The following is a 17,615-nucleotide window of genomic DNA, read 5'->3' as shown; positions in this document are numbered from 1 at the left end:
GTTATTATTTGGGTGCAATAAAATCACCCAGTCCACAATCAGATACAGCTAACAATAGGCCTAAGGGGCCCAAACCCTAAATCAGAGTCGGTGGTTTAAACAGTGTCGTTTTTATAGTAAACAGACTTTAGGCGGTTACACTGGACTATAAAAACCACGATAATAAGCAAAAAACCCTAGCCTCGCCTCTTTGCTTGACGCTATTTTAGTTGCGCAGAGAGAGAGAGAGAAAGAGAGGATGAAGTACAATCTTAGGGTTTCGAGCTCCCAATGGAAGAACAGGAAGGCTCACTTCACGGCGCCGTCGATCGTTCGCCGTGCCCTGATGAGTTCGCGGCTCTCTTTGGAACTCCGGTCCAAGTACAGCGTCCGGTTGATGCCGGTTCTCAAGGACGACGAGGTTCAGGTCGTCAGAGGAACCTTCAAGGGCCGCGAGAGCAAGGCGGTGCAAGTGTACCTCAAGAAGTGGGTGATCCACATCGAGCACATCACTCGAGAGAAGGTTAATGGCTCCATCGCCAACGTCGGAATCAATCCTTCCAAGGTTCTCATCACCAAGCTCCGCCTTGATAAGGATCGCAAGACCAAGGGTCGCACCGCCGCCGATAAGGACAAGGGCACTAAGTTCATCGCCGAGGACATCATGCAGAGCGTCGATTGATGAGATCTATTGATATTTTGTTTTTACTATAGATTTCTTCCTGTTTTTGATTGATTTTGAGATGAGCATTGAATCACTGACTTGGAAATTAGGGTTTTGTATGATTTTTTATAAAAATTATTAATGGGCATTTTAATTTTGTCCTACTTAAATCAGTCATATTGTGTGCAAAGAGGGTAGGTGCCATGTAGTACCTTCATCTTCTCTCATTGGTTGAGAGTGTGGGGCTACATTTATGTTTTGGGTGATGGAGAGCAACATGGGGGCCATGGTGTTTGTGATTGGTTGAAGTCATGTAGCATGCCACATGGTACCCTCCTAGTACCCAAGAATTTTTCATGATAGGTATTATAGACCTACCTTCTCCCTCATTAATGTTCTTGAGCAAGGGATACATTATATTTATTTGTTAAGTTTCTTTATGAATAAACTTGTTAATAGCTGCACACGGTAATCATCTGAAGCTATGTCCGATTGTGTAATTCATATATTTGGGTTGTGATCTGGTTGACAGAACATTTTGTTTTTTTAAAATGATTTTTTGGTGGTTGTTTTAGTTGCTGTTCTTTAGCTCCCTGTAAAACACTGTTGAAAAAACCATGATTCCTGCTCAAGGGCCTAAGATGGTGAGGGTACTCGACTCGCCTTTTTGATATATACATTTTGTTGCCTGCCTGTGTTTACACAGAAAATACTACTACACCCATGAATGTGTTTTTGTGTGTATATATATATATATATATATGTATGTATAAATCAGACTATATATCTGAAGAGAAGGTGTGATGATGAGTTTACAATAATCTCGTTAATCTGATAATTTGTGAGGATGATTTTATAATCCATTCCAAACACACTGAGCACCTTCTCATATATTTTGTTTCTCACCTATGCCACTAATCTTGGCTGATCTTGTATTTTCAGTCTTCATTTTGATTTGAGTCACCTATATATATGTATGTATAAATCAATCTATATATTTGAAGAGAAGGTGTGATGATGAATTTACAATAATCTCGTTAATCTGATAATTTGTGAGGACGATTTTATAATCCATTCCAAACACATTGAGCGCCTTCTCATATATTCTGTTTCTCACCAACGCCACTAATCTTGGCTGTTCTTGTATTTTCAATTTTCATTTTGATTTGAGTCACCGATGAACTGATTATTTGACTCATTTAAATGACTTAGGTCCTTTGGATAAAAGCTAAACTACGGCAGTTTAAAAATTACCAATTATTTTTTGAGAGGAGAAACATTTTATATCTAGGAAGTATGGCCTGCAACTTAACTCGAAGTATTTGAACCAGTATTTTGACTCGAGTGTGTGCCTGTATTAGTTAGTTTTTATGTTTTCAGGAATGGATCCATGTTCTAATTTATGCTTTTGCTACCTCATATCTGGTGCGATTATAATGTGGTATGAACATTGAAATGCTTGCTTCCTACGTATGAGAACCTCTCATTGACTATTAAGAACATTCCAAGTTCTGAAATCTGTAATTGTCTTGGGTAATACATTACGTGATAGTTTTTCATCTCTAATTTCTACTGACATTTACTTGTGTGTAGTGCTGCAACATCTACTTATTCCTCTTCCTGGTTGTGTTGTCATTTGAACCTTAGTTTGTATTTATTTCAACTTCTGATAGAACTAGCTTGTATGTTGGGTATTGAATATGCTCTATTTTGCATAATTCATAAAGTTTTAGACGGTTAGTTTTTGCATGTGTTTTTGTTAATGTGGTTATTTATTTTCTCTCTATATTTCTAGATCTTCTTGTATGGTAAATTTCGTTTATATTTTAGATACATCCAGTTGCATTATTACTTCCCTATTAATGAATTTCATCAACTGATGATGTTTTCATCATGATTTGTAATTGTTGAATGTCCCTTCTATCTGTTTAGATTGTTGCTCAGTGAATGTTTTTAGTTGTTTGGGTTCCTAAATACAATTATCTAACCCTAGATTTAGTGATTTTAATGATGATGTTGACTAGTGGTTGTTCCTTTTACGTCGTAGTCTCATAGAATAGCTGACTTGTTTCTTGCATTGGTTTTTCAATGCGATTGATCAATTTGTTAGAATGCATTTTTCTTTAACGTGATGCCGCTATTGATCGAGGATTTGATATTCAAGCTATGAACAATCTTTTGCTACACTATGTGAGACTTGCAGATTTATGTTTTATATTGATATGCAATTCATGGTTGATGTGGCTCTTTGTTTTGAAAAGTAGCAACGTCATATGTATAAATCAATCTATATATTTGAAGAGAATGTGTGATGACGAGTTTACAATAATCTTGTTAATCTGATAATTTGTGAGGACGATTTTATAATCCATTCCAAACACACTGAGTGCCTTCTCATATATTTTGTTTCTCACCAACGCCACTAATCTTGGTTGTTCTTGTACTTTTAGTTTTCATTTTGATTTGATTCACCAATGAACTGATTATTTGACTCATTTAAATGAATTAGGTCCCTTGGATAAAAGCTAAACTATGGTAGTTTGAAAATTACAAATCATTTTTTCAGAGGAGAAACATTTTATATTTGGGGAGTATGGCCTGCAACTTAACTCGAAGTTGTTGAACCAGTATTTTGACACGAGTGTGTGCCTGCATTATTTAGTTTTTATGTTTTCAGGAATGGATCCATGTTCTAATTTATGCTTTCGCTGGCTTATATCTGGTGCGATTATAACGTGGTATAAACATTGAAATGCTTGCTTCTTGCGTGTGAGAAGCTCTCGTTGACTATTAAGAACATTCCAAGTTCTGAAACCTGTAATTGTCTTAGGTAATACGTTACCTGATAGTCTTCCATCTCTAATTTTTACTAACATTTACTAACATTTACTTGTGTGTAATGCTGCACCATCTACCTATTCCTTTTCCTGGTTGTGTTGTCATTTGGACCTTAGTTTGTATTTATTTCAACTTCTCCTACAACTAGCTTGTATGTTAGGTATTGAATATGCTCTATTTTGCATAATTCATAAAGTTTTAGATGGCTAGTTTTTGCTTGTGCTTTTTTTAATGTGATTATAGATCTTCTTTTATGTGGTAAAATTCATTTATATTTTAAATGCATCCCGTTGCATAATTACTTCCCTTTTAATGAACTTTATCAACTGATGATGTTTTCATCATGATTTGTAATTGTTGAATGTCCCTTCTATCGACTTAGATTGTTGCTCAGTGAATGTTTTTAGTTGTTTGGGTTCCTAAATATAATTATCTAACCCTAGATTTAGTGGATTTTAATCATGTTGTTGACTAGTGGTTGTTCCTTTTACGTGGTAGTCTCATAGTAGAGCTGACTTGTGTTTTGTCTTGGTTTTTCAATGCGATTGATCAATTTATTAGAATGCATTTTCCTTTAACCTGATGCCACTATTGATCGAGGATTGGATATTCAAACTATGAACAATCTTTTGCTGCACTATATGAGACTTGGAGATTTATGTTTTATATTGATATGTAATTCATGTAGCCAACCCTATTTGATAGGACGTAAGGTTTGGTTTGGTTTGGTTTGGTTTATTGATATGCAATTCATGGTTGATGTGGCTCTTTGTTTGGAAAAGCAACAACATCATATGTATAAATCAATCTATATATTTGAAGAGAAGGTGCGATGATGAGTTTACAATGATCTTGTTAATCTAATAATTTGTGAGGATGATTTTATAATCCATTCCAAACACATTGAGCGCCTTCTCAGATATTCTATTTCTCAGCAACGCCACTAATCTTGGCTGTTCCTATATTTTTAGTTTTCATTTTGATTTGAGCCAGCGATGAACTGATTATTTGACTCATTTAAATGAGTTGGGTCCATTGGATAAAAGATAAACTATGGTAGTTTAAAAATTACCAATTATTTTTTGAGAGGATAAACATTTTATATTTGGGTAGTATGGCCTGCAACTTAACTCGAAATAGTTCAACCAGTATTTTGACACGAGTGTGTGCCTGCATTATTTAGTTTTTATGTTTTCAGGAATGGATCCATGTTCTAATTTATGCTTTTGCTGGCTTATATCTGGTGCGATTATAATGTGGTATGAACATTGAAATGCTTGCTTCCTGTATGTCAGAAGCTTTCATTGACTATTAAGAACATTCCAAGTTCTGAAATCTGTAATTGTCTTGGGTAATACATTACCTAATAGTTTTCCGTCTCTAATTTCTACTGACATTTACTTGTGTAATGCTGCACTATTTACCTATTCCTCTTCCTGGTTGTGTTGTCATTTGGACCTTAGTTTGTATTTATTTCAACTTCTCATAGAACTAGCTTGTATGTTGGGTATTGAATATGCTCTATTCTGCATAATTCATAAAATTTTAGATGGTTAGTTTTTTCTTGTGCTTTTGTTAATGTGATTATTTATTTTGTCTTTGTATTTCTAGATCTTCTTGTGTGTGGTAAATTTCTTTTATATTTTAGATACATCCCATTGCATAATTACTTCCCTTTTAATGAACTTCATCAACTAATGAACTTCTATATGCTTAGATTGTTGCTCAGTGAATGTTTTTAGTTGTTTAGGTTCCTAAATATAATTATCTAACCCTAGATTTTGTCGATTTTAATGATGTTGACTAGTGGTTGTTCCTTTTACGTGGTAGTGTCATAGCAGAGCTGACTTGTGTTTCGTCTTGGTTTTTCAATGCGATTGATCAATTTGTTAGAATGCATTTTCGTTTAACCTGATGTCGTTATTGATCAAGGATTTGATATTCAAACTATGAACAATCTTTTGCTGTACTATGTGAGACTTGGAGCTTTAAGTTTTATATTGACATGCAATTCATGGTTGATTTGGCTCTTTGTTTTGAAAACCAACTAGATCATATGTATAAATCAATCTATATATTTGAAGAGAAGGTGCGATGAAGAGTTTACAATAATCTTGTTAATTTGATAATTTGTGAGGACGATTTTATAATCCATTGCAAACACACTGAGCACTTTCTCATATATTTTGTTTCTCACCAACGCCACTAATCTTGGTTGTTCCTGTATTTTCAGTTTTCATTTTGATTTGAGTCACCGATGAACTAATTATTTGACCCATTTAAATGAGTTGGGTCCCTTGGATAAAAGCTAAACTATGGTAGTTTAAAAATTACCAATTATTTTTTGAGAAGATAAACATTTTATATCTGGGGAGTATGGCCTGCAACTTAACTCGAAGTAGTTGAACCAGTATTTTGACACGAGGGTGTGCCTGCATTTTTTAGTTTTTATGTTTTTAGGAATGGATCCATGTTCTAATTTATGTTTTCATTGGCTTATATCGGTGCGATTATAATGTGCTATGAACATTGAAATGGTTGCTTCCTACGTATGAGAAGCTCTCATTTACTATTAAGAACATTCCAAGTTCTGAAACTTGTAATTGACTTGGGTAATACATTACATGACAGTTTTCTATCTCTAATTTCTGCTGACATTTACTTGTGTGTAATGCTATTGTAGACACCTCATTTTTGACCGCCCTTAAGACTTGGGCGCTACTAATTGCTTACTTGATGGTGCAGGCTATGTTATGCAAAGGTTTGATTTCTTTGGCAAGGAGAGCGTCAAATCCCAACCTCACACCCCATTTTTGGACCAAAATGATTTTAGACCTTAAAACCCTCTCTTTCAAAATATTTTTGGAAACAAAGTTCCTATGATGTTTCGAGGCTCGCATTTCGTTAAATGTTACGCTTTTCGATAAACCGAGGAAGGACAAAGTGGGAATACATGAAAGAGAGGTAAACTCTTTGAAAATATTTCAACACACCTTGGTTAGAGGTTTGGAGTTAAAGAAAATTGGAGGGGAGAGAAGAAACCAAGTTGGGGAAGAAGTTGGGCATGAATCGTTAAGAGAGAGTCGAGCAGCCCTCGTTAAATCGGGCCTATCCATTCTTACACTTGGACTTAAGTTATGAGGCCACCACTGTTGGAAAGAAGACTTCTGGGGCTTCATTTTGCACTCAAGAATCTCCTAAATCTGAGTCCGAATGGGGGAGATATGGTTGGTTGAAGTTAGGCATCGATCCGGTTGGACCGAAACTGAGAAGTCTACACTAAAAGAGGGATATCTCGTAAAATACATGGATTTTTGATATGAGGCTTCCACCATTGGAAACAATACTTCTAGGGATTCAATTTAGGCACAAGAATGACTTGAAAGGAGTCCAGATGAAGGAGTTATGCTTATTTGAAGTTGGGGCCAGAACCAGTTTTTGCTGTCGGCCACTAGGGGAGTGTGCCGGCCACAAATAGAGCTTGCCGGCCATAGGTCGGCCAGAAGTGACCCTAGTCGGCCACCAATGGTGGCCGGTCGGCCATAAGTGTGCGGAAAGCTCAGAATTTACAGATATTTTGCTCCAGTTGTCTCCTAAATGCTCCAGCTGTCTCTAAATCAGATATTTCGGCCCAAGGCTCTCTTTTTCCTTATATATAGAGGCCATATCTCTCATATTTCAAAGTTAGAAAGTTTGGGAGCTTCTCTCTCTAAAATCCCTCTCTCTCTACAAAATTTTGTGAGCAAAATTTCTGCCTCTCTCTCTCTATTGTGCTTGAAAGTGAGAATTCTCTACACTCTTGCATATAACCTCTTAACCAAATTAGACCACCTTGGAGCTGAGGCATCTTAGGGCTTAGTTTAGGCTGTTGAAGGCTGGTTTTAGCTCAGATAGTGGCTGTTTAAGTGTTGTGCTTCAAAGGTATAAGACTTACCTTCTTTAGGCTTATTTTGCACACTTGTTTTACCACATTTGCAAACTATTTTTGGCCTAGTTTTCAACTAGAAAAATCTCTATTTTTAAGGTTTAAAAATGGTGGTTTAAGTCCTTTTTGGAGTTAGGGGTGGTCTACCCTCTTTTGTAGCTTATTTGCTAAGTGTTGAAGCTTTTCAAACAACTCTTTTTTGGCCTTTTAACCACTGAATTCCAGGGGAATTTCAGTGGCAAAAACTTGGTTTTGAGGTCCAAAATAGGAGGGGGTGGCCTCCCCTTCTTGTGTCTTGTTTGCATGTGTAGATGGCCTAGCATGTGAGCATGATTTTCTACTCTTTTGTGACTTGGTCTCAGCTTGTTTTTGCTATTGATTTAGCATGATTTAGCTCTATTTTGGGCTGCCTTGGTCATATGAGACTTGTTATGCATGGTTGTAGTGTAAATAGCTTCACTAGCTTAGTGTTTCAAGGCCTCTAACATGCTTTGCTTGAGATGATTGCATGATATAGCATCATTTTATTTATGATTTCAGTGCATATATCTCTGTTACACTGTCACATACTTCACTCTTTCATTACTTTTGAGAGTTGTGTTTTATGCCTAGCTTGCGAGCCAATACATGAGCATGTTTTTATAGCTTTTCGTGCTTCTATCTCAGCATGTTTTAGCTATTGATTTAGCATGTTTAAGCTCTGTCCAGAGCTGGTTTGATCATTTGAGCTTGATATTGCATATCTCTAGTGTAGTGCTCTTCACTAGCTTTGATGCTTTTGGCTTTTAACATGTTGTGCATGTTTTATGCCATTTCAGCACTAAAAAATCTGCAACCTTCCTCATTTCTTCATTTTTCTATTTGTTTTGAGGGTTGGTTAACCTTATGATTGTGTTTAAGCTTTAGATAGAGCTTGTGCTCAATGGCTTTAACTCTCTTTTGAGGGTTTCTACTAGTCAAAATCATGATCTCTCTTATGTCTTAAACCATCCCTTGGTTGGCCCTTCTCTCATTAGAGGACAATCACATTGGACTTAATCGGTTAAAGGATTAATCGGTAATGTAAAATGTGTAAATAAAATGAGCAAAGTAAACATGACCAAGATAAACATGTGTGTTGCATTGCATGTGTTTGGATCGGACATTAATCCAAACACAAGAAATGTGGGATGTTTCATACTCAAAGTGATGAAACGTGTCACATTTCTTGGTCGCCGTCACCCTTGATCATGCATGATAGGGTGGTAGCCATTTGAGTCATATGTGTGCATTCATTAAGCTTGTATAAGCTTGGTTCTTTGGCCATCATGCATGAAAATTCTTGATTGGTGGCTCGAGAGCCAAGTGCCACACTCCTTTGAGCTTGAGAAATGATGAGGGTGGCAGTACACACATTCCTTGAAGAATACACTGCTTTGCCTCTATTTGCTCTCCATTGCAGCAAAAAGGAGAATTCCAGGGAAAAGGTGGCTGACCGGCCACCAGTGGTGGCCGATAGCCACAAATAGTGGCTGATCGGCCAGTGGTAGTGGTCGACAGCCACCTATGGTAATCGACTGGCCACCAGTTGAAAAGTTGTTCAAAGTATTCCTGTTTTGGAGCAAAGGCAGCTTGTTAAATGGTGTAAGGTTCAAAGATCAAAGCAAAGTGCAAATAGAGGCATCCAAAGGCAAGGCGGTGGATTTTCGAAAGAAAGCCAATCGAGCATGCATATCTCTCTCTCCCGCGAGGCCAATTCATTGCTTTATTAGCTAGTTGTAATTAATTATTACATGTGTTGTAATTAATTAGTTTAATCTGTTTTGTAATATTTTAATTAGCTTAGCATAACTAGTTAATTTGTAATATTCTAAGTAGCTAGAATAGTTAATTAGTTGGTTTGTAATAATTAGCTTAGCTTAGTGTAGCTTAGCTGATTTATTCGGACCCTCTTTCGAGAGGGGACACTGTTGTAATAAGTGTGCGTGTGTGTGCGCATGTCTTCCAACCCCACTTCTTTCTTCCTTTTACTTAACCGCTTGCGATGGTTAGTTTAGGATCATGTTTTGATTAGCATACCTTATGCTTTGCATGTGTGCATCATTCATTTGTATTGCATGCACCAGGCTCGGCGCATCATTCAAACTGCATCGTATTTTAATACTTATTTGAATACATGTATCAAATCGTTGCATTCATATGCCATCTTAGATAGCCGAGCCTATTTAGTCGTATTATTGCATGTGCTGCATTAGGCATTTTACATAGTTAGGAATCATGCATATTTCTAACTAGCTTTTGTTTTGGCCCGGAATACATTGTAAGTGTTACGCTCTAGCATACTTGCATGAGTGTGAGTGTTGCCATGTTTCGCATGCTTGCCATGAGGCTACTTGCTTAAAGGTTTAACTGCATGAATGCCTGTGGATGAAGACTTTGTTGTTTGAATTGAAACAATTCGATGATTGTGAGTTTTAAGCCCACTTTGCGAAGTGGCAAAATCATGTTTTAAGCCCACTTGTTTGGTGGCAAATCCGCGCTTTAGCTTACTTGCGAGTAGCACTTTCAAACCATTTTTGAAAACAAACATGAGTCGATTTGTTCCAAGTCTTGCGACTTGGTCTATACTTGTATGTGTGCGTCATATAGTAAAGTTAGCCTAAATAACCGGAATAACAACACATGGTTCATAAAACAACATATCATGCTTAGTAAAGGCCGATCTTTTGATCGGGCGAGCGGGGGTGCTCATGTCATGACCTTCCCCTCTCGTACCCATGTTCCCGAGCCAAGGCAACTTTGGTGATGACGAACATGTGGCCTTTGGCACGAGTCAGGGTTTCCTAAATTTTTCAAAAATAAAATATTTAGGTGGCGATTCTGTAATCTGGCAAAACAGTCCAATTTTGGCATTATTTGATTCAAAATCGATTTTTCAAAATGATTTGCCAGATTGGACTCTTTGGTGTTAATCAGTCTCACATTGCACTTTGTGAGATTAGATTTAGAACCGTGACAGGAGTCCGAATTGTAGTAAGACCAATTCACAACTCTCCGAAAGGGGCGAGCGCGAAAAAAGTCGGGTCTACAGCTGCACCATCTACCTATTCCTCTTCCTGGTTGTGTTGTCATTTGGACCTTAGTTTGTATTTATTTCAACTTCTCATAGAACTAGCTTGTATATTGGGTATTGAATATGTTCTATTGTGCATAATTCATAAAGTTTTAGAGGGTTAGTTTTTGCTTGTGCTTTTGTAATGTGATTATTTTTTTATTTTTTTTTTCTAGATCTTCTTGTGTGGTAAATTTCGTTTATATTTTAGATACATCCCGTTGCATAATTACTTCCCTTTTAATGAACTTCATCAATTGATGATGTTTTCATCATGATTTGTAATTGTTGAATGTCCCTTCCATCTGCTTAGATTGTTACTTAGTGAATGTTTTTAGTTGTTTGGGTTCCTAAATATAATTATCTAACCCTAAATTTAGTGGATTTTAATGATGTTGACTAGTGGTTGTTCTTTTTACGTGGCAGTGTCATAGTAGAGCTGACTTGTTTTTCGTCTTGGTTTTTCAATGCGATTGATCAATTTGTTAGAATGCATTTTCCTTTAACCTGATGTCGCTATTGATCGAGGATTGGATATTCAAACTATGAACAATCTTTTGCTATACCATGTGAGACTTGGAGATTTACTTGACAGTTTTCTATCTCTAATTTCCATCTCTAGTTTTCCATCTCTAATTTCTATTGACATTTACTGAAGTTTAATCTTTGTCATTGTGTTTGGATATTTGATTTTGGTATTATGGCATATGTAGAATTCCTGCATGTTTGGCTAATTTAGTATTTGTTAATGATATGTAGTTTAAGGATCAATTTTATGTTGTCAATGTTTTTTTTCCCGCTATATTTGCTCAATTCTTTCTATGCACATTTTTTGGTTTCCACAAATGCAGACTGCTCTTGGGTTTTTAGCCTTTTAGGTTCTTTTGGGCATCTTCAGGCTATCAATTCTATTGTTGATAAAGGATCACTGAACTAACCACCACTTGTCAAGGCTGAGATATAGTTTGTTCTATTGTTTTTACCTATAGCATAGACACCCTCTGTTCCAAAATATTAGTCCCTTATTTCATTTTTCATTGTCCCAAAACGTTAGTCCCTTTTCAAAAATCAAGTACAAAAATAACATAAATTTCCTATTTTGCCATTCTTTTAAATTCATTAATAACATAAAAAGTACAATTATGACATTGATATTCTCCAAAAAATGTACTATCAAAGGGCAATTTTGAAAAATTAATTTTTTTAAAGTGCAATAATTGTACTACCAAAAAAAGTTAGATTCTCCAAAAAGAGACCATTATTTTGGGGCGAAGGGAGTAGTAGTTGTGTCCAATGTATGGCTTCTACGCTTTCATTGTGTGAATCAACATTGTAAGTTTGTTAAATACTTGTGAATCCTTATAGATGCATTTGGCTTTCATAATATCGGTAAATGTTGTGCAACTAACCTTAGTTATGGTTTTGTGGTTTCTTTTTCTTTCTTTCTTTCTTTTTTTTTTTTTTTGGCAGATCAAATTTTTCTTCAGACTTGTAAGTTCTGTAATTTTGTTTCCCAGTTTCGGCTACTCCATTTAAGTTATTATTGGGGTTTTCTTCTTTTATTTTTTATTTTTTCCAGTGTTGTGAAAAGCGCGCCTAGGCACAAGGCGAGGCGAGGCACACAGTTTGCACTTGAACAGGTCCCAGGCGAGGCTCTTTGAGGTAGGCGCGCGCCTTAGCTGCGACTTGAACCAAGTGAGAGAGGCGCAAGGCTCATGCCTAGGCGCGCTTGATTGCTTAAGAGCTAGATCTGATCTAACGACTGTGGGGGTGTGTTCGAATGGCTCTTAACCACAGAAGATTACAACTCATGTACAATATGACCCAAATACGACTTAGATGATCCCTAATCTGTGTCGTCTCTTCCTTTCTCGCCTTGCCTTGGACTTCGACTTTGACTGGGCTGCTGGACTTCAACTGCGACTTGGACTTGGACTTCACAGGTATGCTTCGACTTCTTCTTCTTCTTCTGCTTCAACTCTTCAGCTTCGACTTTAGTTCTATTTTTTTTTTTATTTTGGGGTTCGACTTCTTCAGGTGTGTTTGACTTCGACTCTCTCTCTCTCTCTCCCTCTCCCTCTCTCTTTTCTTCTTCTTCTTTTGGGCTTTGACTACTCTGTTTTGCCTTTTTTTTTTGGGCTTCGACTTCTTCAGGTGTGTTTGACTCTCTCTCTCTCTCTCTCTCTCTTCTTCTTCTTTTTCTTTTGGGCTTCGACTGCTCTATTTTGATTTTTTTTTTTCAATTATGCCTTTGAGTTAAGTCTCTAAAAAAAAATGTAAGAGAAGAATTTACAAAATTTACAAAAAATTAATAAATACACTAAAAAAATACATTGAGTTGGTCTTTTTTTTTTACAAATAATTAAGTCTTTGAGTTGAGTTGAGTTGAGTCTCTAAAAAATACATTGATTTTTTTTTTATAAATAATTAATTATTCACAAATAATTAATTAATACAATGTGCTATTGGTCCTTTTTTTTTTCCCCCTTTGTCTGTTAGGGAAAAAAATTACAAATAATTAATTCATCACACGTTACATTACACTGAAATTATTTTCCATTTATTAAATTTGTTGTGTAGAAAATGACATCAGAAAGTAATAGAAAAGATCTGGCGTAGCAATATGCCCATTTGGTAGAGGAGAATAATTTAAACAAGTTCGAGTGTAATTTTTGTGGTAAAGTATCAAATTGAGGTATTTATCGGGTGAAACAACACCTCCCAGGAGGTTATAGGAATGTCACTACTTGCTCGAAGTGTCCTCATGTAAGAGAAGAGATTAGAGAGTTCATGTCAAAAAAGAAGACACAAAAGAAGAAATGAACATGTTGCCTGATTTCGATGACATGGGCATGTAAGATGAAGATAAAGATGAAGATGATATGATGATGTTATTGAGATCAATGTCAATCAACGCCGTAAGTTGACAAGTAACAGCTAAGGTTCATCCAATCCAAATAAAAAATGCCAAAGAGAAAAGGGCCTATGGATGTTTGCTTCACACCCAATCCTGAATCAGTGGTGAAAATCGAAGAGACCAAGCAAAATGGAAGCAAACCAAAATTGATACAAATGACCCTTACAAAAAAGAAATGAGAGCTCAGGTAGTGCAAAGATTTGTAAGGTGGATGTATGATGCTGGTATCCCTTTTAATTCAGTAAATTATGAGAGTTTTGGACCAATGATTGAAGCCATTGGGCAATATGGTCCTGGTATGAAGCCACCAACTTACCATGAAGTGCAGGTTACCAAACTCAAAAAAGAAGTGAAACATACTGAAGATTTGATGAAGAATCATAAAGAGGATTGTGCAAAATACAGGTGTTCCATAATGGCTGATGGCTGGACTGATAAGAGAGGAAGGACATTGATTAACTTTTTAGTTAATTGTCCAAGAGGAACCATGTTTGTTGAGTCAGTTAATGTTTCTAGCTATTCAAAGGATGGGCAAAAGCTATTTGAATTACTAGACAAGTTTGTGGAGAAAGTTGGAAAAGAGAATATGGTGCAAGTTATCACTGATAGTTTTGCAGCTAATGTGTTGGCGGCTAAGAATATTTCCTCATTCCTTACATCAAATTGTTTACTCATAGTTTGTTTTGTATTTAAAATTTAAAAACTTGAAAATAATAATTCTTCGTTATTGTTACATTATAGGAAGGTTTTTGGAAGCCAAGTATGAATACTTGTATTGGACACCGTGTGCTGCTCATTACTTGGACTTGATGTTAGAAGACATTTTCAAGATACCTAGACTGAAAAAGACATTTAAAAGGGGTATTGCAGTACATGGCTACATTTACAACCGACCTACGTTGCTAAACAGGATGAGGCGCTATACAAATCTGAAGACTTTGACCAAGCCTGCAAAAACTAGATTTGCAACCGCCTTTCTGACTTTGTCTAGGATGCATCAACAAAAGAATAATTTGAGAAAGATGGTCACCTCCGAAGACTGGACCTCAAGCAAATGGGCAAAGGAACCACAAGGTAAAAGAATGGCACAAACTTTGTTGATGCCTTCATTTTGGAATACTGTTGTGTTTGCTCTTAAGGTCTCGGTTCCTCTCATCAAAGTGCTTAGATTGGTTGATACCGAGAAGAAACCTCCCATGGGGTACATTTATGAGGCAATGGATAGGGCAAAAGAATGCATTGTAAGTTCATTTGATCATAAAGAAGAGAAGTATAATGAAATCTTCGAAATCATCGACAAAAGATGGGATGTCCAATTGCATCGGCCTTTACATGCAGCTGCGCACTTTCTTAACTCATAATTCTTTTACCCAAAAGTGTTAGAGGTGCAAAAAGATCATGAAGTGATGAATGGGTTTTATGAATGCATGCAAAGGTTGGTCCCGAATGTCACTGTTCAAGATTTGATCACTAATGAGATGAGTATTTATATGAAGGCTGAGAGTCTTTTTGACGAGTTTGTTGCGATTAGGCAAAGGAATACAAGGGCACCAGGTAGTATATTATAGACTCATAGAGTTTATTTTTAGTAATACTTAGTAAAACTCAATACTTGGTAACAATTATTTCAAACTAGTGATTATCGTAGTTGATTGGCGGGCGTTATATGGTTCTAAAACTCCAAACTTGCAAACTTTTGCCATAAAAGTCCTTAGCCTAACATGTAGTTCATCGAGTTGTGAACGAAATTGGAGTGTATTTGAACATGTGAGTATTTAACATTCTAACTAATTTTTTGTTCAATTCAAATATTTTTTATTCTCATTATATAGACTTTAATATCTTTTTTATACTTGTAGCTTCATAACAAGAAAAGAAATAGATTGGAACAACAATGTCTCAATGATTTATTGTTTGTCAAATATAATAGAACATTGAGATTTAGGTATGACATGCGCAACACTCTTGATCTCATATATTTGCAAAAAATTGATGAAAGCTATGAGTGGTTGCTTGGGAGGATGGATGGAGAATCAGATGAAGATAATGAGCCTGTGTTTGATGATGATGATGGCTTGACGTGGGCCACTGTTGCTAGAGCTTCTGGAGTAGAAGAAAGTAGCCATGCAAGTAGAGCAGCAAGTTCACGCTTAAAGGCATAATCGATGATATCTAAATCATCAAGATTAACTCCACTTCAATTAATAGATGAAGAGGAAGCAGGCTCAGATAACACAGAGGAGGAAGATGTTGAAGGATATAAATCAATTGATGGAGAAGAAGATGATAGTTTGCTTGTCATTGATGTCGAGGATGATGATTGACTGACCGACCTAACCTACCATTTCTTTTGTTATTGATGTTTTTAAGTATGAAGACATATATTAGTATTTGTTGGATATTTATGTTTTGGATGTTTAGTGTTTATGTTTTTGTTTTTATTTTTATTTTATTGAATGTGGATTATTTTATCTTTGAAAATTAGAATGTTATGTAATATGCACTTTCATGGCTTTGAGAATTATTTTATATTTTGTCTTGAATCTTGAATCTTGATTACTTTTTATTTTAAAAAAAATTGTCTTAGTACTATGAATGATTAGTCTATGTTAATTTTTCTATTTTTTACTAAGATTGTGCGCCTTACTTCAATAAAGTCCACGCCTCGCCTTGCGACTTGAGCCTAGACCTTGAGAGACCTTCAACGCCTTAGTGCGCCTTAAGCCTTTAAAAACACTGACTTTTTCCATTGATTCATTTGTTATATCATCCTATACTGCATACTTTATGTAATTTTTTAAATTTCTTTTTTCAGCTTTCGATGTTGGCTTTGTTTGGTGCAGCTTAAAAGCTGCTCATTTCAACTTTCAGCTTAATTTAAGCTATTTTGATGTGTTTGGTTTAGCTTATAGCTTATAGCTTTTTGGAAGTCAGAAATCAGCTTATTCTTTGAGTGGGGCAGGAGTTACTTAATTTATAAGTCAGAAATCGGCTTATGTTCATAGTTATAAACTATAAGCTGTTTAAGCATAAACTATAAGTACTTTTCCACAGTTCTACCAAACAGGGCCGTTGTACAAGAGTTGCTTTTTAAAGTGGCAGTACATTGTACGATGTCATTGAGTAGAGACAAATGGCTAAAATTCCAAGGCAATATGCTACTTCTCTTTTATTTCACCTGTCTATTTTGTATGTTGTTTTGCAACTAATGTTTGGTAATGGTTTCATGGTTTCTTTCTCTGTTTAAGGCATTTCCAAAATTTTCTCTTTCTTCTAGTTTGTTTATTTTTTATTTTTCTGGTTTCATGGTTCTTCTTTCGTTTCTGTTTGTGGGCCGCACTTTTTGAATTGTGGCTCCACAAGTTAATTTGTTTCCCTTATCAGGATTGCAGTTGTTTTTGGTTCTTTTTTTCTTATTATTTATTTATTTTATATCTATTTAACTTGGGTTTCTTACTTTATTCAGAGCACGTTTGTTTAGTTACGGTAATGGTTCTATGTTTCTTTGTTTTGCTACTATTTTTTTTTCTCATTTTTCTCTATTATTTAGCATCTTTTCACACGACTATTTCTCTTGTTTTGCAGCTAACATTCGTTATGGTTCCATCTTTTTCTTTGACCTCACTCAGGCTTTCTTTAAGTTATTAGTGATAATTTGGATAGAGAGATGGTGCAGGCCATAGCCAGACCCAATCTGTGGATCTCATAAGTATTTCTGTTTTTCTTTTGTTGAATTATGGTTTTGTTGCTTTGAATTTTCTCTTGTTTTGATTTTTGGGTTTGCAATTTGCTATTGCTCAGGCCCATTTATGTTGCTTGGGAAATCCATCTAATATACAGAATGTAAGCGGCATGAGGTGATGAGATTAAATACAGGGCTCAAGTTATATGATGTTAATTGTTGGTTTAAGGCATAAATCTAAACTTCTTCATAACCACATCCAGGGTTGAGATTCAGTCCTTTGTTTTTTAGATAGTTGTATTGTTGTGTATGTTTTTTATTCAGACGATAAATTTGAGGAGTATAATGAAGAACAGTAGTAGTAAATACAGGGCTCAATTTATATGGTGTTAATTGTTGGATTAAGGTATAATCTAAACTTCTTCATAACCACATCTAGGGTTGATGATTTAGACCTCTGTTTTTTATATAGTTGTATTGCCGTGTACAATTTTGATTCAGACGATTTGAGGAGTATAA

At 35.8% G+C, this 17,615-nt stretch overlaps 1 protein-coding gene, 4 non-coding genes and 1 pseudogene across 6 annotated transcripts; all 6 read left to right on the top strand.

Annotated features, from left to right (window-relative positions):
- Positions 1-227: 227 nt before the first annotated feature.
- LOC114312206 (large ribosomal subunit protein uL24y pseudogene) lies at positions 228-813 on the top strand (annotated as a pseudogene). Its single transcript, XR_014327925.1, has one exon. The product of XR_014327925.1 is annotated as a large ribosomal subunit protein uL24y pseudogene (transcript).
- A 626-nt stretch (positions 814-1,439) lies between these two features.
- On the top strand, positions 1,440-1,523 carry LOC114312223 (small nucleolar RNA U30). The gene has a single exon (XR_003646776.1). It is a non-coding gene; the product is annotated as a small nucleolar RNA U30 (small nucleolar RNA).
- Positions 1,524-1,650: 127 nt separating this feature from the next.
- On the top strand, positions 1,651-1,734 carry LOC114312224 (small nucleolar RNA U30). The gene has a single exon (XR_003646777.2). It is a non-coding gene; the product is annotated as a small nucleolar RNA U30 (small nucleolar RNA).
- Positions 1,735-2,948: 1,214 nt separating this feature from the next.
- Positions 2,949-3,031, top strand: LOC114312227 (small nucleolar RNA U30). Its single transcript, XR_003646780.2, has one exon. It is a non-coding gene; the product is annotated as a small nucleolar RNA U30 (small nucleolar RNA).
- A 1,278-nt stretch (positions 3,032-4,309) lies between these two features.
- LOC114312226 (small nucleolar RNA U30) lies at positions 4,310-4,390 on the top strand. The gene has a single exon (XR_003646779.1). It is a non-coding gene; the product is annotated as a small nucleolar RNA U30 (small nucleolar RNA).
- A 9,199-nt stretch (positions 4,391-13,589) lies between these two features.
- LOC145795386 (uncharacterized) lies at positions 13,590-15,576 on the top strand. The gene is made up of 3 exons (XM_082879615.1): positions 13,590-14,022; positions 14,156-14,655; positions 15,274-15,576. The coding sequence occupies exons 1-3, from the start codon at positions 13,590-13,592 to the stop codon at positions 15,574-15,576; spliced, it is 1,236 nt and encodes a 411-aa protein (XP_082735741.1).
- Positions 15,577-17,615: the final 2,039 nt, after the last annotated feature.

This window comes from Camellia sinensis, chromosome 1 (assembly GCF_055761805.1).
Source record: "Camellia sinensis isolate YWXY chromosome 1, ASM5576180v1, whole genome shotgun sequence".
NCBI lineage: Eukaryota > Viridiplantae > Streptophyta > Magnoliopsida > Ericales > Theaceae > Camellia > Camellia sinensis.
Note: the sequence above shows the minus strand (reverse complement) of the source record. Positions and strands in the feature narration are given on the sequence as shown.